A 25,336-nucleotide genomic window follows, 5' to 3' on the forward strand; every position below is an offset into this window, starting at 1 on the left:
AAATAAGAAATAAAAATATTAAATTATTAAAATGAATACATGAATTTTCCCTCTCTTCCTCCAAGCAAGAGAGGGAAAAATCGAATCTTTAGTTTTTTTTTAATTTGATCCCAACACAATGTCCATGTGCCAAGTTATAATTAACAATGAGCAAATAAATGTGTGGCAATATGGATCATGTAATTGAAGATTTCGTGAAGGATTAATGGGCATTATATAATATAGGGAAAAGTTGTCGTTGAAATGATAAGGATGTCGGATTGTTCTAATCCTAATATAATAGGGGATCTGACTAGGTTGTGCGATAACTGTAGCTACTAAATCAACGAGTGTAAGCTATTGTATTACTCTCTATTAAAAGATAATGAAGCATCCCCAAACGCAACAAGATGAATTTGGGATTTATCACCGTGAAGGTAAGTTTGCGATGAATTATTCTCTTGGTCGTCTAAACCACATTAACCATTGGGTGTTCCTCTTCTTTTCTTTTATCTATCTTCTATACATGAACATCATTAAAACATGGTATTGGAGCGAAATGCGATTCTAAGGTTGGCTCCATTGTCTATTGGCGATTGAGAATCCGTGTTCTTCATTATTGTCTCAATAGTGCACTGCTAGTAGCTCGTTGTGAATTTGGCGAGCTCGTCCCTTACTTGTGACTGATCGTCGTCATGGCTGGCCACCGGCTAAGGAAGAAGGAAAATGAAAAGGAAGGAAAAGAAAAATAAATAAAAAAAGAAAAAATTTAAAAAAATCAAAATTTAAAAATATTTTTATAAGAATGAATGTTTTATTAACTAAAAACCCGAGCCCGAGCGCCAAGGACCTGCACTTGGCCTTTGTGAACTCGAGCCTGAGTGCTGGGGACCACAGCTCAAGCATCGGGGACTTAAGCATGGCATTTATGGACCCAGGCTTAGGTGCTTGGATATCGGGCACGGGCACAAGGCCTTCGGGCCTAGCCTCGATGGACCTGAGCGCGGATGCCGGGGTTTCAAGCTCGGTCTATGAACGCTGCGGACCCGATATTTAGTCATATTTTTGAGTTTTTGTGATCAAACGCAGAGTTTTAAGTCCAAGCGCCGATACCTAGTCATATTTTGGAAAATATTTTCTGGTTTTTCACAAAGGAGATCATTTTCCTAAATTTAAGCATAGGTTTTCCGTTGATTATGAAAACAATTTTCGTTGACTCGTTTTCCTAAGCGAATCAAACGCCGAAAAATGAGGTAAATGTTTTTTTGAAAATATTTTTTGCGAAATAATTGGAGCTATAATTCGTGAAACAAAGGAATGGGAGGGAGTCCTATCCAATCACACAAAACCATCACATTGAATTATAAAAAAGTGTTGCCTACAAATTCTCGAAGTCCTAGAAGATATTTGGAATCACGGAAGTTATCCTACAAGATAAATTACCGCTTTCAATTACTTCTTGTAAGGTAAATTACTCGGTCTTACGAGATGTTATCATTTTTCAAGATGAATTACTCGCTTTGAGGATTATAAGTCGTAAACATTTACTACCAAGAAAAATTATTAAGTTGCATTTCACGATAAGATGACTATTACCACCCGAAGATTCTCCCGATTTCTCGGGTTTTTGAAAGCTGGAGACTTTAACCATCGGATTTCGTGAGGACTTGGAACAAAAATTGTCCTTCTATTGGGAAAATGAAGTCCGAGGGGATGTTGGAAATTGGATTTTTTGGTCGGATAGAATAAAGTCGGATCAGATATGGATCGGATAGGATAATGATAGGATTTATAATATCTTATATCGTGTTTGGCAGATATCGGATAAAACACGGATATAAATGCGCCCAAATCAAATCTCAATTTTTTCGCTCCTCCCTCCTCTCTAAACCTAATCTTCTCCCTTTTCGTGATTCTTACCAAAAAAAAATTGATTGTGTTTTTTTATCACTTTCTCAAACCTTGTCCCTTTGCTGAACTTTCACTCTATGCTAAACTGGGGCGATGTGTGTTTCTTAGCCAGGCGGTCGCCGTCAAGGCCATCGGCTGCGGCACAAAGGCCATAACCGAGGCAAGGCCAAGCCTCAGGTGACCTCCAAGCGTTGGCCATGAACTCTAGTGTCAACGAACGCAAGCTCGCGGTTGCAACCAACCGAGCGAGAGTCCTACCCTCAGGCGAACCTAGCTCTTGGGTCCTTGAGGCTAGCAACCTTGTATTCGAGGTCGCTAGTCTCAGATCCGAGATCTAGAGCGTCGAATTACGTCAAAGTTTAGATAGAGAGAGGACGAGAAAGAAGGGGGATGATGGCTAGGCGGCGAACGATGGCACGGGCTGGTCTTTGACTGTGGAGCTTGACGTTATGATTAGACTGCCATGGACGGAATCGTCGCTTGATGGGTTCTCGCTCTTTTTCTCCTCCACGGATGGATCTCTAGCGATTTCAGCAAAAGGTGCCTTCTCCTCCTTTATCATCTCTCCATTTTCTTTTCTTTTCGTTTTTTATAATTCTTATCATATCGATATATCCCATATTGGAAGTGAGATTTTTTTATCCAAATTATATTCGGAGAAATTGAAAATTCAAGTTATATAATTTTATATACTATCTGGAGTTATATCTGATGTACCAAACGTAACCTGGAAGTTCATCCGAAAAAAGCGAAAGATGGAGATTTTTATGCCCAGTATTGTTGCCTTGAGAACTTGTGGCATGTCCCCTACGGGGGATGCTACCGTTATAAGGAGATTCCATGCTCAGTTGGACAAAAGCTTGGGGTGCTCGAGCGGACGATTTCACCCCCTAGAGAAAGGTCACGTGACGTCACGTGCCTGGCGCTGAGCCGGGAAATTCGGCGGAAGTCGACGTCGGGGGGACATTGAAATCGATTTGGCGAGTTGAGGGGGGAAAATCGAAAAAATCTGAGAAATCAGGGGGGCACTTTGCAACGAGTCCCAAAAACCTGGGGCGGGCAGCGTAATTTGGTCAGAAATGATGGGCAGCCTAACGTGGTGGCGAGTCCCCCCCAGCGACGAGAGAGACGACACGCCTGCTGGTGAAGAGACTAGTTGGTGGCGTGGTGCAGATCGAAACGACGTCGTTCGCCCTCCTCCATCTCCGTCGTCTCGATCCTGCTGGGCCTTGACTGCTTCGTCGTCGTCTTCTTCTTCGTCTTCCACACCCAGACCTGCTCAACATTTTCCCCCTTCCTCATCTCGTCGCAGCACGCTACTGATCGACCTTACTCCTCCGAGGTAGCCGGAGCCTCTCTTCTTCACTCTCCTCCGCCGTTCTCTCTCATCGCCGCGCTCGAAGGAAAAAGAGGCGACGATGTCGTGGTTCAGGTCGGCCGTGAGCAAAGCGGTGGAGGTCGGGAACAAGAACAACATCACCCGCGCCGTCAGGAACTACGCCGACTCCGTGGTCCACCACGCCGGCCAGGCCGTCTCCGAAGGCGCCAAGATCCTGCAGGATCGCATGGTATTGTATTGTGTTGTGTTGTCCTCGAGCTCTTGCGCGAGCGTGCTTGTTTTGGAAAATTTCAATTTGATCTGATTTCGTCGGGCAAGCTAAATTTAGCTGCCGTTTCCTTCCGTTCGGTTAGTTACGATCGCGCAGCCGCATGCGCGCTTTAACTTTCCGGTTTCGCGATTATTGTGTTCGAGGAAATCGTTTGGTGCGTATCAATGTGCTTGTCTTCTCGACCTCTATAGCAGGTTTTTGCCTGATTCGAAGAGGTTCTGGTTTCACTGCCTTGATATTTTTAGCAATGCTATATGTAATTGATGCTACTGCAAGTATGATTGTTTAACTGCAAGTTTTGCTTTATCCAAGGGTGGGACCTTAAAGCAAGTACACTAGAAGTTGCTACACCTCCTAGAAAGACAGTCTTGGTTAAGTAGATATTATTACTGTTTCTGTCATTTATATAGCACCACAATTGTTTCACCGTAAGCTTTCAGCAGCAATTGATGTCCTGAACAAGTTTGATATCTCTTTTCGGGAAAATTGGGATGGGGCCCCTTCGTGATTTTAACTTATTCAAGTTGCGTTGAACATTTAGGGGTCTCGAAGTTTCAAAAGTGTCAAGAATACAGTCAAAAGATTGGAAGATGCCGCTGTTTCATATAGAGGTCCTGAAAGAGTTCAGTTACTTAAAAGATGGGTGGCTGTGCTCAAGGATGTTGAAAAATCATGTGGAGGTACCGCTGAAGAGAAAGAAAAGAACATCGAGCAGAATCTTGCTCCTGATGAAGCGAAGGATAGTCCGAAAAGTCCATCAATGGTAAGCAAGCAGCGCATTATACAGCATATGTCCTCTTTCTATCTCTCTGAATTTTAGCATAAGTGTGTTGTGAGTTGTTTTCTACTCTGCTTCCGCTGGAAAAAAAAAAACATGCTTCCTGTGCTTATGGTGCTTCTAAGGACCGAGCATTCTGTAGCTTGACATTCTAATTTCATATGACTATGAGAGTTAAGGTAGCAGGATTTTGATGGTGTGGTGTGACTATGCATTCTGGGTTGGTTCCACGACCGAACAGAGTATAGCTGAAACTAATTAAGTCCCATGTCTTCCAAAGGGGGGAAGTGGTTCACTTTATCGTTCTCTGGCCTGTTATCCTGTAAGGAAGCACAAATTTTATCAATGGTTAGGGTGAAGCCATTTAATTTATTCCCAATTGCTACCAAGTGAGTTTCCCACTTCCTTCTTTTACATGCTTTTGCTCCAAATGAAACCATAAAGATGATACTGCCAATAGACATATGTCTTTAGTACTTTTGAGCTGAAATACAAGAAAGATGGATGACATTTTACATGAATGAGATGAACTATTCATAGTTTTCAGTTTCTATTGTCTGATTTACTTGCCTCTGACCTTTCCTTACCATTTTAGGTTCTCTATTATGATCCTGATGTTGGGGGCAAACCGATGAATTTTCGCGATGTTTTTCTTCTGAGTCAGGCTCTGGAGGGCATTATCTTATCCATGGTACGTTTTCTATTTATATACTATTAGTTGTGTAGCGTAAGTGGCATGAGGTGAAAAATGGTCTTTTGAACATAAGATATTGTGTTCTGACCAAAAAATAAAAAAAGAACATAAGATCTCATGTTACAATCATTTAGTGGATAAGCAAAGACAACACTTTGGTGAAGCTTTAGGTAACTCATTAAAATAACAAAGCAAATGAAGTGACAACGGAACATTGGTTTAAGTAAACTTTTGTTTTAATTTTGATTTGGGGTTAGCTATACTGATTTGAGGTTTTCAAGTGCTTTTCCAATTATCACTACAGTTTACCATCGACCGGTTGCGTTTGTTCAGATTCTTGAAGCCCCAAATGAGGAAGAGGTTGCTTTGCTCCTTGACATGTTTGGGTGAGAATATGCACCATGCCAACTGGCATAATATCTCAAATATCTTGTTTTGAGTTATGCACGTCCCCTGTCATAGGAGCTTCAATTTTCTGGTTCTTGGTATCAGAATGTGCTATTGCTTATAACTCATAGAGATACTGGTTTGTTTCTCATGTGCAATTGAGAAGATAATTCTCCTTTTAAGTTAGGTACACATGAGTAGCTCTGGATCTTTTAGTGTAGGTTTCTTTCCGAAGTACTTTAAGGTTTTCTTTGCAATGATGACAAAATGCGCAGGCTCTGTCTAACTGGAGGAAAGGAAGTTCACAACGCCATTGTGAGCAGCATACAGGATTTGGCGCAAGCTTTCTCGGGCTATCAAGATGAAGTGTTGGTAATTTTACCTGTAAACGCATCTTGTAGCCTCTGGAAATTATCAGCCAACGGGATGTGCAATTAGCTCTGGTCCTCTGGTTTAAACTTCACAATTTCATCTGTTTTGGGGTGATTATGTTAACCCTATCCGACAAATATTTGCTTTATCTCTTAGGATGACTATTAAACTGATTAAATCTTTCTGAGGATCATAATTTTTTTTAATTAACCTAAAACAGCCTCCTTAGTCCCTCCATTTGCTGTCCTTCTACCTTTTGACACGTGCGCATGGGTTTAATTGAACCGAGTTTTACAAGAAATAACTTTGGCAAGCGAAGTAGGTACAACCTTGAAGTAAATGAGTTCTCAATCTCTTCTTAAATGTATTGACGCGAGGCTGATGTTGCATTTGGTATAGCAGAATGTAATGGGATCATAGAATCGAATGGAATGGAATTGAATGATGATTTTAATATCTTTGTTTTGTCAATTGTGGGAATTTGTGGAATGAGGATTCTTGTGTTTGGTTGTAAGAAAAAATTATTGTGGGAATTGAATTGAATGAGAATTTTTGAATAAATTTAAGTTATATTGTACTTGCTTTAGAAGTACAATAATTGAAATTTCTTTAAAAAATGGATTGTTCCATTAATTAAAATATCTTATTGTATTTTATAATATAATCTTAAAATAAGTAATTAATAGCATTTTATATATTGTATATAATATACTGTTTAGTAATAAATAATTGTGAGTTGCATAATTTTAAGTTATAAATGTTTTTGTTAGAAAAAGGAAAGGAATGGCGATCTGAACCACCCTTTGTGTAAGTGGTGGAATGGGCATTTCGTGTGGAATGCCCATTCCATTGCACTGGTGCAAACCAAACACAACACAACTGGTTATTAGGGTGGTATGAACTCAATTGTCTGGCTAGTGTGTGTTGCAATATAAAATTGATACCACACGGTTGGCTTATAATAGTAGCATCAGACTTGCTTTGTCCTTGTGATGTTCATGAATCATCCCTGTTTGCTTCTATATATATATGGGGTGTAATTGCTCTTTGTTATAATTTGTTTGTCCAGGTGAAGCGAGAAGAGCTGCTTCAGTTTGCACAGAGCGCCATTTCAGGCTTAAAATTAAATTGTGATCTTGGAAGGTATGCTAATGAGGAGGTTGACAACCTTTTTTTATTGGGATAAGTGCATTGAAAGTCCTAAAACATGTTATGAAAGTGCAATTGAGTACTAAAACTTTCATAATGTGCAATTAAGTCCTAAAACTTATTACGAAAGTGCAATTGAGTCCTAAAACTTTCAAAAAGTGCAAACAAGTCCTAAAACTTGTCAAATTGGTTCAATCAAGTCCTTCCATCGATTGCACTTTTTGAAAATTTTAGGATTTGATTGCACTTTCGTGATAATTTTTAGGACTTGATTGCACTTTTTGAAAGTTTTAGGACTTAATTGCACTTTCGTGACAAGTTTTAGGACTTGATCGCATTTTTTGAAAGTTTTAGGACTCAATTGCACTTTCATGACAAGTTTTAGAACTTCTAGTGCGCTTATCCCCTTTTTATTTTACTCTTGAGAGGCTTATTTCTAGTCAAATAATGGTTGGTCTATATATATCAATACTATAGAACTTATTGAGGGTTGTGCGGTTTTGCTCACGTCTCATGTATTTTCTTCCTGTCGTTACCAACTTCATGTAATTGTTCACCCAATTGGAGCTGTTCATCCCTCTTTAGACAACAAAGTTTAGTTAACTGTTTGGTTTCTAAAACCATATAGCCGTACTTCTTTTGGGAACTCATACCAGTCAAAGTTTCTTCCCTGACCGACTAACTTAGTTACATAGACAGTATGGAAGTACTTGTCTCTGTGGCCTTTTTATGAGGGCAGAGATTCCTGTTATTGAAATCCCTAATTGTCAAGTTTAATGTGGCTTTGAGGCCTCCATCAGTACGCTCATTGCTCTCCTACTTGAGAAGGCATTAAATTTGGCGTCCATGTGATACTCTGAGATGTTCAATGCCTCAACTGGTAGTGTTGGGAAGCCTTTATTTGATTGTCATGAAGTTCTCAAAACCTGATGGCTGGCTTCTAGATGACTTGGGGATAATTTTTATTCTTATATGTTGTTTCGCTAGTCTCATCTAAATTGTAAGTCTACTGCCATGGGCATCTTCCTCGTAAGTTTGAGTTGTCTTACCATTTGAAAAATTAACCGCAAATGCCCCTCTCTGCTTCCTGATATTCATTCACTCTACCTCAAGATTAATAACAATTAGTGTTATTTGTCAGCTCGTGAGAATGTGTTTAGGAGGTTTTACCCTGCTTTCACCTGGTTTTTGGTTACAGAATAGATGCTGAAACCTCTAGACTAAAGAAAAAACTTGACGAACTGAGTGTTTCCCAGAAGGCTTCCGATGCAGACAGCGATAGAGCACCTGGAGAGGCAACTTTAACCACTATAGTGGTAAGTTAATTTGTCCTATGAAATTTTCTCCTGTTGATGCGACTAGCCTTTCTTAAACTGCACAAAACTAATGCGGGGTTAATTGGACTCGTTTGGTTCAATTTCTTAATTTTGGCTATTGTTTTGTGCCATAACTTTTGCTTTACGCATCTTGGATTAGACGGTGTCTTTGACGATGTTGTAAATCTTGCTGATAGACAAAGAGTTGAGTTACTAACTTTTATGTTTATTTTCCTGTAGGAGTTGAAAGAAGCACTTACAAAAATCCGAGTCTGTTCAAGATTGGAAGGGCTTCTGCTAAAGAAAAAGAGTTTAAATAATGGAGACTCTTCGGAAATTCATGCCCAAAAGGTCTGTATCAATGTGCATTGTCATCTATGCGCCATGAAAGCCTTGTACTTGGAGCCTGATGCTCATATAATTTCTAAACTAGTCCCTTTCTAGTTGTGTGGTGTTGATGGTTTGATGCACAATGTAGGATTATTGTCATAGACACATGAAGTGTACGCTGTCATGAAAATTTTCACAAGGGTGTCGGTGTTTCACGGTCTGTTATGCCTAAACGAAAAATGAACTAGTTAATCCCTTGTGACATAAGATTGCAACTGAGTGTAGTATTGGCCCTTTTACTAAACAAAAACCGTGATTGCGATGGCAACAAACAAGAACCTGATCTCTTCCCATTAGATGGAGTTGGCAGTGGGGTTTTAACCTACTTCCTAACCATTGTCCTTGTTGGGGAAGCTCCGCAGAAGTTTAATTCCTTCATGATGGGGAGATTTAAGAGGAAGCCCATAGGTTCAGCCCATTGACAACCTAGTTGGACCCATCTGCATTTAAAAGCTTAAGCCATTGAGTCATGGGCAACTAGGTATTATCAATTGCTTCTTTTGGTGTAGACATCCAACGTGGGACTTCTTTCTTACACCACTTGCATGCCCAACAGTTTTTTCTTAAGCATCAAGTCTTCAGAAAAATCCAAGTACTTGAGTTCTTTCTTTAAAGTTTTCATCTATGTCTTTTCGGGCCTGTTCCTACCGAATTTAATTTGCATCTCGATAATGAAGTCGCATCTTCTCCCTCGATATTTTTAAGGTCATTTTGCTTGTCTAAACTACCTAAGATGGGCTTCACTTCTTCTATCATTTTCAATTAACACACTTATTTTCCTTTTTGCCCAAGCATCCAACCTTTTTGCTTGCATTCTTCTGCTGTTTGATTATGGCATTACTGTTAAGTTACCTTCTTTGGCTATGGTATTATCATATCCTTTTCTGCCTATGCCTTCGCCACTTCACCATGTTACCGTCGCTCCTACAATTTCCACCCCCAACAAAAGGATCATTGCTGGCTTTTTTCATCACTACCACCCCCAACCATCAAGGAGTAACCATAGACAATATCAAGTTACCGACTACATCATATTGCTTCATGTACCCATTTGACCATGACATCACTTCCAGCTAGCGGCACCTCATGACAAAAAAGTTTAAAATTGAAGGGTGATATCAGGCGAGGAAAGGTTTAGAGCGACTACCAGTCCTCTTCTTTGTCTTTTTACCCTTTTCAATGCTTCCTTGTGTGCTTTTGCGTATTTTGAGTCATAGTTTTTCTGTTTCTCTTTCTTTAAACATGGCGAAGTACTGTGCACTGTTTTTTTCAGTCCAGGCTTTCTGATTTTACTACAATTTCTGGAACATATGAGCAGGTTGATAAGTTGAAGGTCTTGTCAGAGTCTCTTGCCAGCTCAATGACAAAAGCTGAAAAGCGCATTTCAGACCACAGGCAAGAGATTAGTCTTATACTACACGTGCCTTTTCTAATTTGTAGCTTGACATCATTCGCATTTGCGCCTAATGTTGTTTTCTCGTGGGTCCATGTTAAGTATAATTCTTGAAAGTGAATTCAAAAGGAAAAATTTACAGCACTAACGGTCTAAGAACCATCATTTCAAGATGCTCACCTGATGACGTAAGAGAAATCAAGAAAACAGTGTCTTTTTAGATTTCTTTGTCAATATAAACAAGAGGAAACTGTATAACTTAAGCATATTATTTATTATTGAATTTCTGTGAGATACCTTGGATGACGTAAAGGGCTCCACACTTTTAATTGGTCAATTCTGATATGCTCTCCTCACTGATGACAGAAGCTCATCCAAATGGTTTAAATATCATTTATCAGCATGTTATGTGATTTAGATACATGGCTCACACAATTTGGGGAGGGGGCATCTTTTGCTGGGCCCAGCCCCTGTGATTAGTTACCTTGTTAGTTTTTATTCCACCCTTTGCAGTTTCTTTGCCTTTTTGAAATTCACTCCGTCAATCATGAGTTTTGTTTGGAGCAATTTTGTATTTAACCGACCTAGCTCTTATCCCTATGAGAATTGAAAGACCAATTCTTTTACAACATTTCTCTTCAATTTCTCATTCGATACTTTGGTCATGCCGACCACAATACTTTATCTATTTTTAAGTCGTGAAATCTTTTTAATAAATTCGCATATATAACCTTTGCCTTTAGTCTTTCTCTGGCTTATTATAAGTTGGAGTAATATTATGGGAAAGCATGATCTTGTGTGGTTGTTTGTTTTGCTTAACATTCTAGATAGAGAAGAAGAAAGTATAGTCTTTTCTACCACTACCCCCCAAGATTTCTATGGGAGGCATGTGGTTGGGCCTGGTCCTCCCTTTATCTTTCTGCACTGGGCTTGGGCGTGTTTTTATTATAATTGGCTAGGCCCAGCTTTAAACAGGCATTAAAGTCCACTCAACAGGTCTAGTCTGCAACTACCCTAGTGCGCTTTTGAGTATGAGTTGGTAATCTCCATTAGGTTTTTGATTTTTCATTGGTTTGGCGAACCTGATAATGTCCTTGAATTTTTCAGTGTTATAAGGAATTTGCCTCTTAATTTTGTTCAGCCTCTTTTCAGCCTCAGTTCAAAAGATACAAGAAATTCATTTTAATTTAAAATAATCATTTTGTCATTTCATGTATCTGAGCTCAATAAGTCAAACAACTTTTCTCTCAATTACATGTAGAAATATATATAGTCTTCCTCAATACCCACATAAAATCTAACATGTGTGTAGATTTATTGGATAGGGAGCCATCATTTACAGGAAATATAGCAACTAGAACTTATTGTCTCTACTTTGTTGTTGATGGCACGAAGAGTGTAGGATACTTGCAGATATACGACAACGTCATTGTGAGCTGATTTATGGTTAGTTGTCAGTGAATGTTAATTACATCATATGCCTTTTTATCTCACAGATCACAGAAAGAAGAAGCATTACAAGTTCGTGCGTCTAAGGCTAGTGAAGCTGGTGAGAAAGAGAAGGTGATCTGGTTCTAGAGCACATTTCTATTGTTTAAATTTCTAATACAAGCACACACACAAACAGTTGCTGTACTAGTCTCTATCTGGGACCATAATGCGTATTTCCTATTGTAGTATTTTTGTTGTAAAATTTAGCTTGTGCACTTTTTTCTACTTGATGTTAATTTTACCAGTTTAAGATCTGCTTGCTGTTGCTTTAGAAATTTTTTTTCCTTAATGGTGCATCTGTGAAGTATCCATTTTTAGTCTTTTTAGCTCTTGTTACCAGTATGCAAGAGAATCTCTTCAGTTGAATGTTTTACTGAATTAAATACTTAATATCTCTAAGATGTGCCGAGCCAAGATAGGGTTAGTGATCTAAGCTTTATGTGCGTCCTTTTCTAATTTTGGACTTCTATTCTATTAGTATAGTTAATCTATCTGCTGTGTTGACCATCCTTTTATCTGAGTTTTGTCTCTTTTACACAGTTATTAAAACTTTATATGTTTTACCCTCAGGAAATTGCAGCTGAGATTTCTGTACTTGAGAAACAAAGAGATCAGCTCGAGGCTGAATTGAAAAAGGTTCTCTCTCTCTCTCTGAGTTAAAATCAAATGTATATTGGCAAAGAATTCTGATAATAGACTATTATTGCCTCTTTTTGCTCATTGAATTTTGATCATCTTACTATTGATGTGGTGCCATACGATGAGTCTTACTGAAATATTCTACCATACTTCTATAGTTCTTTATCATTGAGGCCTTCTTATATATTTGTCACTCAGGCTATTCGAAAGCTGTCCCTGGTTATTGCGTGTCAAAATTAGTTGGGATATGGGAAGTTCTAGTTGGGTAATCTGTGATCATCTTGTACAATAACTTGACATCTTCAAGTTGACTGGACAAGGACGAACTCGCTTTCATTGTAGTTGTGCAATATGAGTTGGGTTGATGGTTACTGTGATGTTATGATGTCTCATGGTGCCTATTCACAAAAAGTTGCATCAATGAAGTCCAAGACACAACCATGTCTGCTGATAATGGTTCTGCTTGTATAATGAGCTGTGCGGATGTTTTTTCTACTTCTGATTGCACACCTATTTCTTCTAGAGAGGCCCTTATTTCATGATCTGCTGGGTGAGTACATTTTGACATTCTAATCAGCATAAGCTCTAGGGGTGAAAACTGGACTTTGCTTGATAAATGATTCCTTTGCATGATTTAAAAAGATGTTTGGTTTGTTCCTAGATTTATTCTATTTTCAGAGAAAAGATGTGGAAATTAGCAACTGTTGTTTTTGAACTGAATTAATGTATGCATAGTGGAAGACTGAAATTTGACTTGCTTTAGATTCTGATCAACTCCATCTAATCAGTCTGTGAATGTATTCATTCTCTTGTAACTCTGTAATGACTGTGCTTTCTTTTTTTGTTTATTGGATACTTTGATAACTGGCATATTTGTAGGTTAATATCTCCTTGGCTGCTGCTCAAGCTCGCCTTCGCAATATTGTGGAAGAGAGAGACCAATTTGATGAAGCAAACAATCAAATTGTTGTGCACTTAAAAACTAAGGTTTAGGCTATGTTGTTTGATTTGATTGTAGAGTTTCCTTAATTATTATTGAACTACCTTTTGACTTTCTGGTGATTATACTATAGGAAGATGAGCTGTCAAAAACCATCACATCATGTAAGGTTGAAGCTGAGGTTCTCAGTACGTGGATTAATTTTCTGGAAGATACTTGGGTTCTCCAATGCTCATACGCAGAAGCGAGGGAGAAGCAGGTCAGGTATGGACTTCAGATTCTCTTTCTCTCTGTCAATTAGGTTCTTTGTGTTCTTTTGTTCCCAACTTGAGGGTTTATTAGCAGAATTAAGAGGTGCAATATTGCTATCTTATCACATATATCCATCTTTACGCGGGATATTTTTGGTTTTCGACTGTTGCTCATAGTGATGAATTGGAGAGACATGAGGACTATTTTGTGAACTTGGCTGTTCAGCTCCTTTCCACTTACAAGGTACTCTATATGTTTTGATTTTCTAAGTGCCGTTATCCAAGCAGAATCTTATAGGAGCTTTCGTTTTCTTTTCTTCTTGAAGGAGCTTAATCTATCTGTGCATTCTCTTCTTCTTCTCATCCACAACCTCATAGTTATCCTTTCTGACAAATTTGTAATGATTTGCAGAAAGAGCTGGGACCTGCTATAAGTCGTATTGGAAAATTTGTGGAGAACTTAAAGACCTTGAGTGAAGGGTAATTCGATTTTGGCATAACAAGATGTTTATGACATATTTTGGCTTGTTTTATTATCTGCTCCGCCTATTTTGGGTCAAGTATGTAATCTGCCTTTGGATACTACAGTTCTGAGGTCATTTCCAACGCGGGAAATGAAGAGTCTAAAGCAGTTCACCCCAGGAAACATCTCGAGGAGGAGTATTTAGATTATGAAGCCAAGGTACAATTCTGTTTGGCATTCTAACCGTTTTTGGTTGGGTGGTAGATCATGCTTTACTGTAGAAACTTGCGCTGCAAATATGATGATCTACATGTTTCGCCCCTCCAGTTGGTGCTATTGTCTGTTTATCTAATTTAGGTTTTGAAGTGATATATTTGCTGATAGCTCTGTATCAAATTTAGACTAGGTGTCATGTGCATATCAATGACCCTTGTGAGCAATGTGCATACTTTTTTCTTGAAATAGCTTTATTCAGTGTTATCGTTAATGTCTTATAGTCTCTCCTCGATTTGATTGCCTCCAAGGTACTATTTTGAGTCTTCTATGAATCAGCCAATAGGGTGATCATCGTATTAAAATATTTTCAGTAGACACCCTGTTCTAAACCAAAAATCTGTCAAAAGAGATCATTACATCTCCATATGTCATTTCAGATTGTAACGACATTCAGTGTAGTGGATAACATGAAGGAGCAATTCTATGCTCGGCGAAGTGAAATATCAAGGTTAATAATTCTGCTGCTATCTTTCATAACGGGATTCCTTCTTTCCTGTTGTTTGAATTCCTTATCTCACAGAAACGGGTACTTCTGCAACTTTCTGATTCAGGAAAGATGACCGGAAAGTGAAGGAGTTATTTGACGACATTGAAAAGTTGAGAGCAGAATTTGAATCTATCGAGAGACCCAATCTGGAAATGGAGACCCCGACCCCCAAGGAAGAGACTCCTCAAGAGATGCCATCCACAGCACTGCCGGATTCTGTGACACAGAGTGAGGAGACTCCAACAGCCAGCGTAACTAAGCATCGTGAGTCTCCTGTGTCAAGTGCAGAGCCAGTGCTAGACACTGAAGCAGAATTAGCCAAGCTGGAGTCTGAGTTTGGGAAGGTGAGTAAGGACTATTCGACGGAGGAGATTGGTGGCTGGGAGTTTGACGAGCTTGAAAGAGAGCTGAGATCTGGCGATTGAGCAACCGGTAACTAAAAGTCTAAAGCTATCATCTATGTCGAAAGTGGTTTTTTCCTTAAGGAAATCGTAATGAAAATGCTTCATACTGTACAAGTATAACTATGGATCGCGTCTCTTGAAAGCTGCAGGAGCAGCCTCACCAACTTTTAATTTATTCATTCTTCTGTAAATACCTCGCATGTATGTTGTAACCTGGTACTCGGTGGAAATCCCGTATGAAAGTACTATTTTATTTAGGTTAAAAGAACTCTAATCCTTTGCCAGATCCTTGGGACGTTCTTGTTTGTTTCTATGATGCAACGGTCTCGTGCTGGTTGAGCTACAGATGTCGACGCGATACCACATTGCATCGTGCACCGCACATGGCTTTTGATTTTGGTCGAAGTTGTGGTCGAAACTGCTTGCCTGCTCCAAAGTGGGGGGGATTTTATCTCTGAAGTTGCCGGGGGTGGACCTCCCGTGCCCCTCTCTCTGTCGCTCTTGCTCTCTCTCTCTCTCTCTCTCTTTACAGAGAGGGAAGTAGAAAATCGCGAAACGTGGGGCACCGAGATTGTTGTTTTGATATTTGTATGGCGAAAGTTCTTCCGGATATGGAAGTTGGAGCTCGTGTCATCTTTCGCGGAGCATCATCATTGTGCGGGGGGCCTTGCTTGCTCGGGAAATGAGGGTACACAAGCAAGTGGTTTAACTGGAAATCTCTTGAGAAAAGGCGAAGCCCTTACGTTGACCCCCGGGGGGAAAAGGCTTTGCTTGAAGCTGTTCGATTCCTATTCAATGTTGCACTTGTCTGCTTTTTGTGCCTTGCTCGGGGGATACCCGGCAACGGAGACCCCGCAATCGAGATGGAGAGGCCCACCTTGTCAGCCCTTGGGACTGCTTGAACCTTATCGGTGTCCAGATATTCTGGTGGTGGTGGGTTATTTCGCTGGAACAAGTTGTGGCTTCCATTTGCCCTTCTCTTTTACATGTCTTTTGCCCCAAAAGTAAAAGATTTTGGTAAATTCTTTTGGTCATCTTTGCACACGATGAAAACTGCCCTCCCTAATGTTAAAAAAGTAAGATCTATGCTCCTACCAGAAAAGGCAAAGAAAGAAAAGAAAGGAAACTCTAGGCTGGAGGAGATTCATGAGTACAATCAAGTACCCCAAGCAAGATTTTTTTACCGAGGCTCCTTTCACTGAACAGAAAGCTACTTTTGGCCCTTTTGAACCGTTTCGTGCAGAAAGCAACTCGGTCTGCGGATGGGACAAATTTTCTGGTTAAAAAAAGTAATGAGCAAGTCGCTTTGCCCAGAATGGGTGAATCCAAGCTGTTCTTCCAGGAACAGTCCCTGCGATTATTGGGGGAAAAGACAGAGATGTTGCAACTACCCCCATGACTCTCTTTTGGGCAACGAATACCCCCCCATCTCACTTTGAATTGCAAGAACATCATCAGTGCCATGGCCTAAGTCTGCTTTCGTCTGTTGAGGGGGAGGGGGAAAGAAAAGCAAAAGAAAGGGTTGATCGAGAAAAGAAACAGGAGAGAATTTTGGTCTAACGTGCGGACTGTATTAAAAGGGAAGACGGGGACAAGACGGTCTCGAGCCTCGCGGGCAGTCCATCCATAAATTCTTAGCTCCCACTATCCAATGTCGCCTCTTTGTGTTTGTCTTTGTCCTCACCAGGTCAACATCTCTCTCTCTCTCTCTCTCTCTCTCTCTCTCTCTCTCTCTCTACTCCATCAACAAATGAATACAACCCTAAAGATTTTGATACTATGGACCCCATCGAATCATGGGTTTAAGGGTTAGAAGCCATTTGTAATTCGTTGGTATTAGGTCCTGCATAAGTGTACCAAGAACGTGGTTTATATATCAGTAGATATGCCCATGATACTCCTGTAGAAGACCCAATTCAAAAGAATGAACAAGAACATACGCAGAGAATCCACTGAATGTAATCAAACCTAGTAAAGTGAAAGTGATTTTCAGGTTCTTAGGCTTGCTTTTTCCTTCTTAGTTTAAGGGCGTGGGGCCAACAGTTCTCTAATTATTGTTTAGATGATGGAGAAGCTCTTTGCGTTAACGAGATGCCAACGCCAGTGTTTTTTGGTTCTTTATTCAGTGGTGGTGCACAGAAGAACTGGCTTGGAGTATTTTATAGATGTAATGAACATCAGGTGGAGCCCAAAATAATTCTGATTTACTGGTGGCACTAGACATTTACCCGTGCATTGCGCGGATTGTCATACAATAGTATAATAAAAAGGGATTATCAAATATTTTAGCATGCATTTAACGTTACTTTAACGTTAGCCGTAAAAGATACACATAAAACTAAATTATCAAAGTACGAAACGACTTATTAGTATAAAAATAAGAATTCATAGACATGATGTAAAATATTATGTCTCACAAATACAATACTATCTCTGAAATGCATATAAACAGAAGATTTTGTCTACTAACTAATGTGGGAAAAACTTCATTAACACAAAGAGTTACACTTGAATAGTAAAACAATGAAGAGAGGAGAAGGATCATGGACAATAAGTGGGTGCATATACATTGTTATTTTTGTGGAAAAACCACCAAGACCTTTTCTTGTAACGAGGAGTCAAATTTTAGTAATCTACAGTTCTATGTGGCGCATTTTGACGATACTGAAAAAAGAAGAAGATGTTGTCCTAATATAATTACATAGAAAAGAGAATCAACAAATATCATACAACATTTTGTGCATGATCCTAGCTTGGAAAAATTTTACTTCCTGGAACCATGCAAGGCTTGTCTTGATTGCCACTGTCTAATCATAGTCAATCATGGCTAACATTTCCTCGTGTCAGCTTCCTTTTATCCTCATGACACGTTTGTCTTACTCTTGCATTTTCTAACCTTTGAAAGGAGTGATTAATACAAGCCTTAGACAGAAGCTGGGTAATTTGGCAAGGCTCAAATCAATCATGTGAGGGGAAGCAAAGTGGGGTCCCTCCTCCAACATTGTGCCTTAATACAAAACCATTTCTTTTTCCAACTACAAACTTTAATTAAATCAAGCAATGCTGATTATGAGAAGTGCCCCTCCTTTTCCATTGCCCTGTCTTTTGTGATTAGTGATTCCATTACTTCTAATCACTCAAAAGGGTTTTGTGGTCCCAACGACAAATAGGCTCTTGATGATGTTACCTAAGACTGCTTTGTTCCGGCCGCCATGAATTTATGGAATTTCTAAGTTACCCTATCTCTTTCTTTACGGCTATTTATTTTTTTGATAATGACAAATTGTCATGACATTGTAAAAAATTTCGCAACTTTATTTTGTACTTATTTCCGACGACACGTCATAATGTTATACAGTAACCTAAGGTACTATAGAAGTGTCCATTGAATTTATGGTACTATTTGTGCATAACACATTGATTAGTCACTCTCTCCATAGTCTTATAGTTTAATTCTTATTTTTCTTTCTTGCTTTTGTAAAGGTAATTAAAGTTAGGGGCAGGACTGCTCCCACTGTTTTGGGCAAGACAATCTAAAAGGGGCAAAAAGAAGAAAACAGATAATTAAAATGTTACTGAGGTGAAAAGAAAGGAAAATAAGAAAAGAATCTCCCTCTAGATTTTCAGACTTTTATGATTGAAAGCATTCAAAACAGGGTTCACTTTCTCAGACTGGCCTTGTGTCATCAGGCACATCTATAAAAGGATGCATGTACACAAATTCTCCACTCGAACGACCTCAATAGCAATCCCAGAGAGAGAGAGAGAGAGAGAGAGAGAGAGAGAGAGAGAGAGAGAGAGAGAGAGAGAGAGAGAGAATCTCTACATACTATGGCCAGAAGTCTTCCGTTACATCATGACCATTTAGAGGAAGAGTACATAGACATGGAAGTGAGTTCGTACTCCATCTTTCATGGCCACTCCATCATTACCAGTCCTCCTCAAACCCACAGAGAATTTGAGTTCCAAATGTCTTCAACCTCATTAGATCACAAAGAAGCCTCAACCTCACCAGCTGATGAGCTGTTCTACAAAGGCAAGCTACTCCCTCTCCACCTCCCTCCGCGCCTAGAGATGGTCGAAAAGCTCGTTGAGGTCGACCATGATGACAAATACTACGAAGAATTCTACAGCACTCCTCTAATGACGACTGCCCCGACGCCAACGGTGATGAGCACCCCATTCGACTCATGCAACGTGTCGCCCTCCGAGTCCTTCAGGATCAGCAGAGAACTCAACTTGGATGAGTATCTCGCTGACTTATCGGCGGTAGGAACGAGCAACTTCATGAAGGAAAGCGTGAAGATCAAGTCATGGACAAGGAGAATTAAGATAATCAAGCAGTCTTTGTCTAAGCTCAAGGCTTCCCGGGCCTACGTCAATGCCTTGTTTGGCAAATCCAGCTGCTCAGACGAGTCCTCCACAGAAGCGGCCCGAAACCATGCTTTGAAGACGAGCAAGTCTGGTGACTGGAGTGACGATTTGATGAAGAAAAACAAGTTCGGCCGAGTTCTCGGCGCGGTTAAAAGCTTTAATGAAGGGAAGGCCTTCGAGAATGGTGGCGGATCTCGGCACAGGAGGACGTCTGCCGTATCGAGCAAGCAGGCTTCATCAATTAAGATCTCGATGTCCTCCTCCTCGTCATCGTCATCTTCCAACTCTTCCTCGTCTTTGAGCTCGAATGACTCCAACAGGTTCGGCGAACTTCAGCTTCTGAGCGGAAGCAGCAAAGGGCATATGGAAGTAGAGTCACCAATTCAGGGAGCAATTGCTTATTGCAAGCAGTCTCAAAACATTTAAGAGGAGTAAGTTAAAGGGGCCAAAAAAGGACTGTCAGTGCAACTTCTTGTACTTGTCTTCCATCTAATAATAACGGTTTTGAAGATGACTAGGAAGCAAATTCCGATGGTATGGTCTAATGTTCCTGTCCTATTAGATTAGACCAGAGACTTTTGAATGTTTCAAAATGTACTTCCTCAAAGTCAATAAATGTGCAAGTCAGCATGCCATGGATCCTCAGTGTTTAAGAAACACCCACCAAAATTATTCATTTATTTTAACCTTTAGTTCAAATCTTCTTTTCTTTCTTCAAATAAGGAGAGAGATACAAATTCCCAAAGTGCTTTCGTGTTTCAAATGACGTTCATGTCGAAATGGTGTAGTATAAGATGAATGCGCATGGGACAGCGTTGTCCTCATTCATCGACTGATGATTAAAGTAGCAAATTGATCCCCGCTCCTGAGCATCTTATTTTTCTGGTTTTATTGTGAAGATTCCAAATGAATGGCGCCACATAAAGCATCCTTTCACTGGTCAGATGGATTTTCTGTCAATGAAGTCCTATCAGATAGATAGATAGCAATCTTTGCCACTCGAATCTTTGGCAAAGTTAAAGTCGCAGAAAAATTCTGAAGTGGCATAAAGAATCTGCATTACTATCATCTTACGTTATTTATGTCAAGGCAATGAAATGGTTGCTGTAAACTGTGCGTCGCTTTTTCTTGCCGTTAGCTAGTCGAATTGTTAACAGCTATCATTTTGGGTTGGGGGAACATGGCAGTTCAATGTAACAAATTCTGCATAGAGAAAGAAAAATAGCGAGTACACAATCACGTTGAAGACCTATATTTGCTCCCGGGATTACTTGTAGAGTATTTGCAAATCCTACATGGTTATGAAATATAGGTTGGACACTCGCCTTCCAGGTACGTGAAATGGTTTGCTTATGAACAAATAAATATCGTCCTGTAAAATAAACGGTGCGATTTGAATAGAAATGCCCTCTAATATAACTGAGTACAGGCCTTGAGTTAGCAAAATCCATGGGGGGAGACATTCTCTATTAGACCTGGCCTAGTTAGATCAGCTTTTTGCCACTCGATCACTTGGAGACTCAGCCATTGGTTCATGCAAATTCAGCTCGTCCACTGCTAAATTACGTAGGGCATGTGGATTCGGCGTTTGTCTATGTAGCTCGAGCCGAGCCGAGTCGAGATTTTCCCGGTAGAAAAACAGTCCTGGGTCAGACGAGAGGGAATGTGCATAGTTGGAGATGAAGACGAGTCGAGTGCTTCAAGAGGGCGGAGAGTGTGAGATATTATTATGTTAGGTGAAAAGGGTGAGCGTGGAACAATAGGAGCGAACAAAAAGATGACGAATGATTTGGGCAGGGAGGGTCGTTTTCTTCTTTGGTTTGCTTATCTTCTGAGTGGGGTGTACGAGAATCATAAATTAAGCCGACATGTCAGCCAGATATATGATTATGTTTGAGCAGAAAAGCGTCCTGAAAAGCAGGTTTCACGGTAGAGAGAGAGAGAGAGAGATAGAGAGCGAGAGAGATACAGAGAGAGGGGCCGGATGTACTCACACATGTACGGACTGCGAGAGATGCCGTACATTTGTACTCTCGAATTTCATTCTCGTCACAGACTTTCTCACAGAATTCAAATGGGTGCGACTCTGCTTCACTCAACAAGAAAAGAACTGTCAGGGCCGCCGAAGTTCTCCTGCCAAGAGCCTCGGCTGCTGCAAACTGGTTTTTCACAGAGAAAGTGAAGCCTTAATTGAACCCACTCCTTTTCCTACCGCTCGCGCACTTAGATCCTATAGCACCCACGTTCATGCTTAGTATTTTTCGTATTTAGGATAGCCAATTAAGTTCCTTTCTGATCCACGGTGCATGTTCACAAAACTTTCGTTAGCGGGTGCTCTTACATGACAATGAAACATTAGTAATCCTAAAAAAATTTGCTCTCAAGACATACGAGATGAATCAAATAGAGTTTCTTTGTTTTTTTTTTATTTTCTGTCAAAAAGATACTTTCCATTCATTAATTCCCGGCCCTATTACAATAGTAAGGGGCGTCAAAACACAGTAGCTCCCAAAAAGAAAGAGAGGGGGTCGAAACCCCATTTTATGGAAGAACCTTACATTTAGAGGCCTTAACTACCCAATCTGCTAGTTTATTTGAAACCCTGGAGCATTGGGCTAACTTAAGGTTGGGAAAGAGGGCCAACCGGGCTTTACACTCAGCGATAAGGGGTTCAACATCCCAAGAGCAGCGTATAAACTTAGTGAAGATAGCTTATCAAAGTGGAACCGTTTGATTTCAACACTAAGGCTCCATTTGTTTCGCGAAAAAATGAATGATTCGGAAAACATTTTCCTAAAAATGATCGCTTGTATTGGTTGAAATCCATGGATGTCACAGATGAGACCAGATTCCTAGTGATGAGGATTCATCGTCAGCATCTGTTCCAGAGAAGGTCAATGGCTCAATGTGGGTAAGGTTTTTGTGCAGGGCTGGTGAATGGGACTAAAGGCTCATTGGATTTGCAGTTTCCATTATGACAGGGTTATGATTTTAATGGCTGAAAGACAGAAAATGGATTTCAATGGACGTCTGTATTCAACTATTCATAGGGTTTGGGTAAAACAGGAAGCTAATGGAACAGCAATGGAAGAGTGTTGACGTGATGCTGGATAGTAAACGCTGGTGAATGTGGGGGAAGTGGGGAATCGTGGAGTGGGCGAAACATTTTTCTCCATTGAAATCTGCAAGGGGCATTAGGGTTCAAGGGACGTAGCTACCACCGTGGGGGTAGGGTTTTAGCTCCTCCGTACGAGAGAGATGTTCCTCACGTTCTGCCATAACACCTCTAAACATAGAGTTTCTTTGTTGGCCAGGTGCAATTTCACTCGTTACAAAACTCTTGAATCGTGTAATTCTCTTTAGGCATTTTCAATGCGTGTCAAATGTAGTTATTAATAGTGATTTCAGGACCCTTACCGTAACAATTTTCGATGTCATTCAAGATACAATGTTCATTTAGAATGTCGTAAAAGAAAGTTAATTGTCCATTTGAAACGGATACTTATTTTCCCGGGAAAATTTTCAGGACCAACCGAAACAGAAAGAAAGCAACCGACGAGAAGTTTTATTCAATTCACATCCTCCTCCGTTGTACAAAGGGACGAAACAAGTCGATCCAATTCAAATCACCGTAGCAAAACACCCCCGAGACCGCGATGACAGCGGCCGCGAACCCCTTGAAACCGCCGTCCCATGGAACAAGTCCGACAAGTAGTTCCCCAAGTCATCCGCCCCGAACCTCGCGAGCTTCCTCTCCGCCTCTTGGTCGCCCCTTGCAATCCCTAAGTACGCCTTGTAGAACTGCCCATATGCCGGCGCGAGCTTCCTCGCGATGGACACCTTGATCTCGTCCCTCAGCTTCCTGTCCGGCACGGTCCACGACGTCTGCTTACCGCACTCCTCCTTGAACGTGGTGCTGAACCTTTGGAGACACGCCCTCGCTGCCTCCAGCGACATCGCCGGGGAATCTCCTTTGGTCGCTGCCTCCGGCAGCGACGAGAGGACCTTGCTCCATGCTGCGGCCTCGTAGTTCGCCGCGTACTGCCTTACCTTTTCCACTTGCGTCTCGACCCACTCGTCCCCGAGCAGGTACTGGAGGTTGGTCGATCTCACCTTTTCCACTATGAAGTTCAAATTATTCGTGAGGAATAGGTAGGACAGTGAGACGTCCTTGTAGAGCTCGGCCTTGGCATCGAGCTTGCATAGCAAGACGAGCATTAGCCAAGCTAATCGGACCGAGACTGGTGACACCGGGAGATCGCCGGAGCTGGGGCCATCGAGGTACGACTCCGGCAGATTCAGATTTCCCGCTCGCGGATGGTCCATCAAGATGTCGGAGAGAGTCGCGCTGTAATTGGCGAGGGAAGTCGTGAATTCCATCACTGTTCGAGTCAGCGAGTGGATTCCACCGCCTTCGGGGAGAATTTTCGAAGAGTCCTTCTGAATTATGGCTTCGTAGTTCGACAGGATCATTTGGACTGTGTCACCGAGCTCTACCAGTGCAGAGAGGGCTTGTAACTTGACAGCCAATGTCGAATCGAACTTGAATATGGACTCGATATCGGGCCAAAGCTCGTAAGTCGCTTCGTAGAGTTCGATCAGCTTGAAAATTCTCTCCGGCGATCCTTTGATTCTCGCGATGATTTCCGGGATTCGGAACAGATGGATCGCCGCCTCTTTGGTGATCTCGGCAAAGCAGGATTCCCTGATCTTGCTGGATGCAGAGAAAACGTGGTCACAGAGGATCCTCTCTCCCTTGAAGAGCGTCTGCACTGCGACTTTCACTGCGTTCAGCCAGTTCTCGATTAGTTGCTCGCGCGAATTCCAGGTTAGTTTCTGAATTTGAGAAGACTTGGTCCGTTCGATCCCGAGCCGATATATGCCTTCGTCGACGGTCGACTTCCTCATGACCTTGTAGATCTTTATGCACTCCGTGCCATACCCTGCACTGACCATGCAATCAACCACGGATTTTACGTCCTCCATGGTGGATTCGGAAACTTTCTCCGTCTCGTTATCGGAAACGATTCCGTTTTCGTTTACGGAATCATCTGAACGGCGGGAAGACTTCCGGGAGACGGACTCGGGGCTGAGGTGCTCCCTGTTGGTGGAGACGATGTGGTACAGCTCTTTCTCGAGCCTTTTCATGGCAATCTGCGTGAGGCTCTGCGCAAGAACTAGCTTATCGGAGCTCGAATGGCTAGTGACAAGGAAGTGCATGACCTCGCGCAGGTCGTTGGTGGATTTGAGGAAGCTCCTGGCTTCTTCCCTGTCGTGGAGGAAGAGAGACGTGACTCGGGTGTATGAGGATTTCGAGTTCACGTCCCACTTCTTGATCACGGATTCGGCATTCCGTAAGATTTCCTCCGATGCCGAGTCGGAGAAGTTGGAAGAGGGCGCGATCTTCCGGTTGCGAGAAGCTCGGGATGAAGAAGAAGAAGAAGAAGAGGAGAGCGTTTTGGAAGAGGAGAGGGAGGTGGGCATGCCTTTTCTGGACACGAAGGCATTTTCTTCTGAAATCTCTGGCGTTCTCATCAACCCCATTTCTGGTTTGTCTATGTTGAATGTGTTTCAGAGAGAGAGAGAGAGAGAGAGAGAGAAGGGTTTGGGTTGATGGCTTCTGTTTGGAGGGGGATGTTATAGAGAAGAAGAGGAAGAACCATGGACAGGGGATGGGGTCGTCTGCTCTGGGTGGTTGGCGGTTTCGTTGGACTGTCATTTCGATATAGGAGAAGCGTTGACTGACCGAGTTTTGCAGGGTCCTCGGTCAAATTGGAAGAAACTTGGGTATCTCCTTGCAAAAATGACACAATGCTGTCTGAACTTTAATTCAACATGTAACGTAATCCCTAAACTTTTAATTTATTCAATATGGTATTTGAACTTTGGCCCAATATATAATGTGATCCCTGGACTTTTAAATTGTTTAATGTAAAACCTGGATTTTTTAGTACATGTTCAATTTAGTCCATGAAAATATTCAATGTTGTCCCCGAATTTAAATTAATTAAAAGAGAACATTGAACATTTTC

At 41.1% G+C, this 25,336-nt stretch overlaps 3 protein-coding genes across 3 annotated transcripts; 2 read left to right on the forward strand and 1 right to left on the reverse strand.

Moving 5' to 3' along the window:
* The first annotated feature begins 3,029 nt into the window (after nt 1-3,029).
* On the forward strand, nt 3,030-15,214 carry LOC115673189 (uncharacterized). Its single transcript, XM_030595271.2, has 18 exons — nt 3,030-3,458; nt 4,042-4,263; nt 4,874-4,969; nt 5,306-5,358; nt 5,635-5,731; nt 6,801-6,874; nt 8,079-8,196; nt 8,437-8,547; nt 9,905-9,981; nt 11,476-11,542; nt 12,041-12,106; nt 12,989-13,096; nt 13,183-13,313; nt 13,478-13,544; nt 13,713-13,780; nt 13,889-13,982; nt 14,417-14,487; nt 14,591-15,214. The coding sequence occupies exons 1-18, from the start codon at nt 3,309-3,311 to the stop codon at nt 14,949-14,951; spliced, it is 2,031 nt and encodes a 676-aa protein (XP_030451131.1). The 5' UTR covers nt 3,030-3,308; the 3' UTR covers nt 14,952-15,214.
* Nucleotides 15,215-18,404: 3,190 nt separating this feature from the next.
* On the forward strand, nt 18,405-19,923 carry LOC115673192 (probable membrane-associated kinase regulator 4). The gene has a single exon (XM_030595275.2). The coding sequence runs from the start codon at nt 18,762-18,764 to the stop codon at nt 19,728-19,730; it is 969 nt and encodes a 322-aa protein (XP_030451135.1). The 5' UTR covers nt 18,405-18,761; the 3' UTR covers nt 19,731-19,923.
* Nucleotides 19,924-22,768: 2,845 nt separating this feature from the next.
* Nucleotides 22,769-24,902, reverse strand: LOC115673191 (exocyst complex component EXO70H1-like). The gene has a single exon (XM_030595274.2). The coding sequence runs from the start codon at nt 24,846-24,848 to the stop codon at nt 22,926-22,928; it is 1,923 nt and encodes a 640-aa protein (XP_030451134.1). The 5' UTR covers nt 24,849-24,902; the 3' UTR covers nt 22,769-22,925.
* Between the last annotated feature and the right edge of the window lie 434 nt (nt 24,903-25,336).

The sequence above is a fragment of the Syzygium oleosum genome, unplaced genomic scaffold (assembly GCF_021117445.2).
Source record: "Syzygium oleosum isolate NSW1041296 unplaced genomic scaffold, Sole_v2.1 Sole_v2.02, whole genome shotgun sequence".
NCBI lineage: Eukaryota > Viridiplantae > Streptophyta > Magnoliopsida > Myrtales > Myrtaceae > Syzygium > Syzygium oleosum.

What these genes read in the sequence shown, in the direction of transcription:
- LOC115673189 (XM_030595271.2), top strand. Translation starts at nt 3,309, where the DNA reads ATGTCGTGGTTCAGGTCGGCCGTGAGCAAAGCGGTGGAGGTCGGGAAC. An exon ending in AGATCCTGCAGGATCGCATG is followed by an intron (nt 3,459 to 4,041) that starts GTATTGTATTGT and finishes TTGAACATTTAG; the next exon opens with GGGTCTCGAAGTTTCAAAAG. An exon ending in GTCCGAAAAGTCCATCAATG is followed by an intron (nt 4,264 to 4,873) that starts GTAAGCAAGCAG and finishes TTACCATTTTAG; the next exon opens with GTTCTCTATTATGATCCTGA.
- LOC115673192 (XM_030595275.2), top strand. Translation starts at nt 18,762, where the DNA reads ATGGCCAGAAGTCTTCCGTTACATCATGACCATTTAGAGGAAGAGTAC.
- LOC115673191 (XM_030595274.2), bottom strand. Translation starts at nt 24,848, where the DNA reads ATGGGGTTGATGAGAACGCCAGAGATTTCAGAAGAAAATGCCTTCGTG.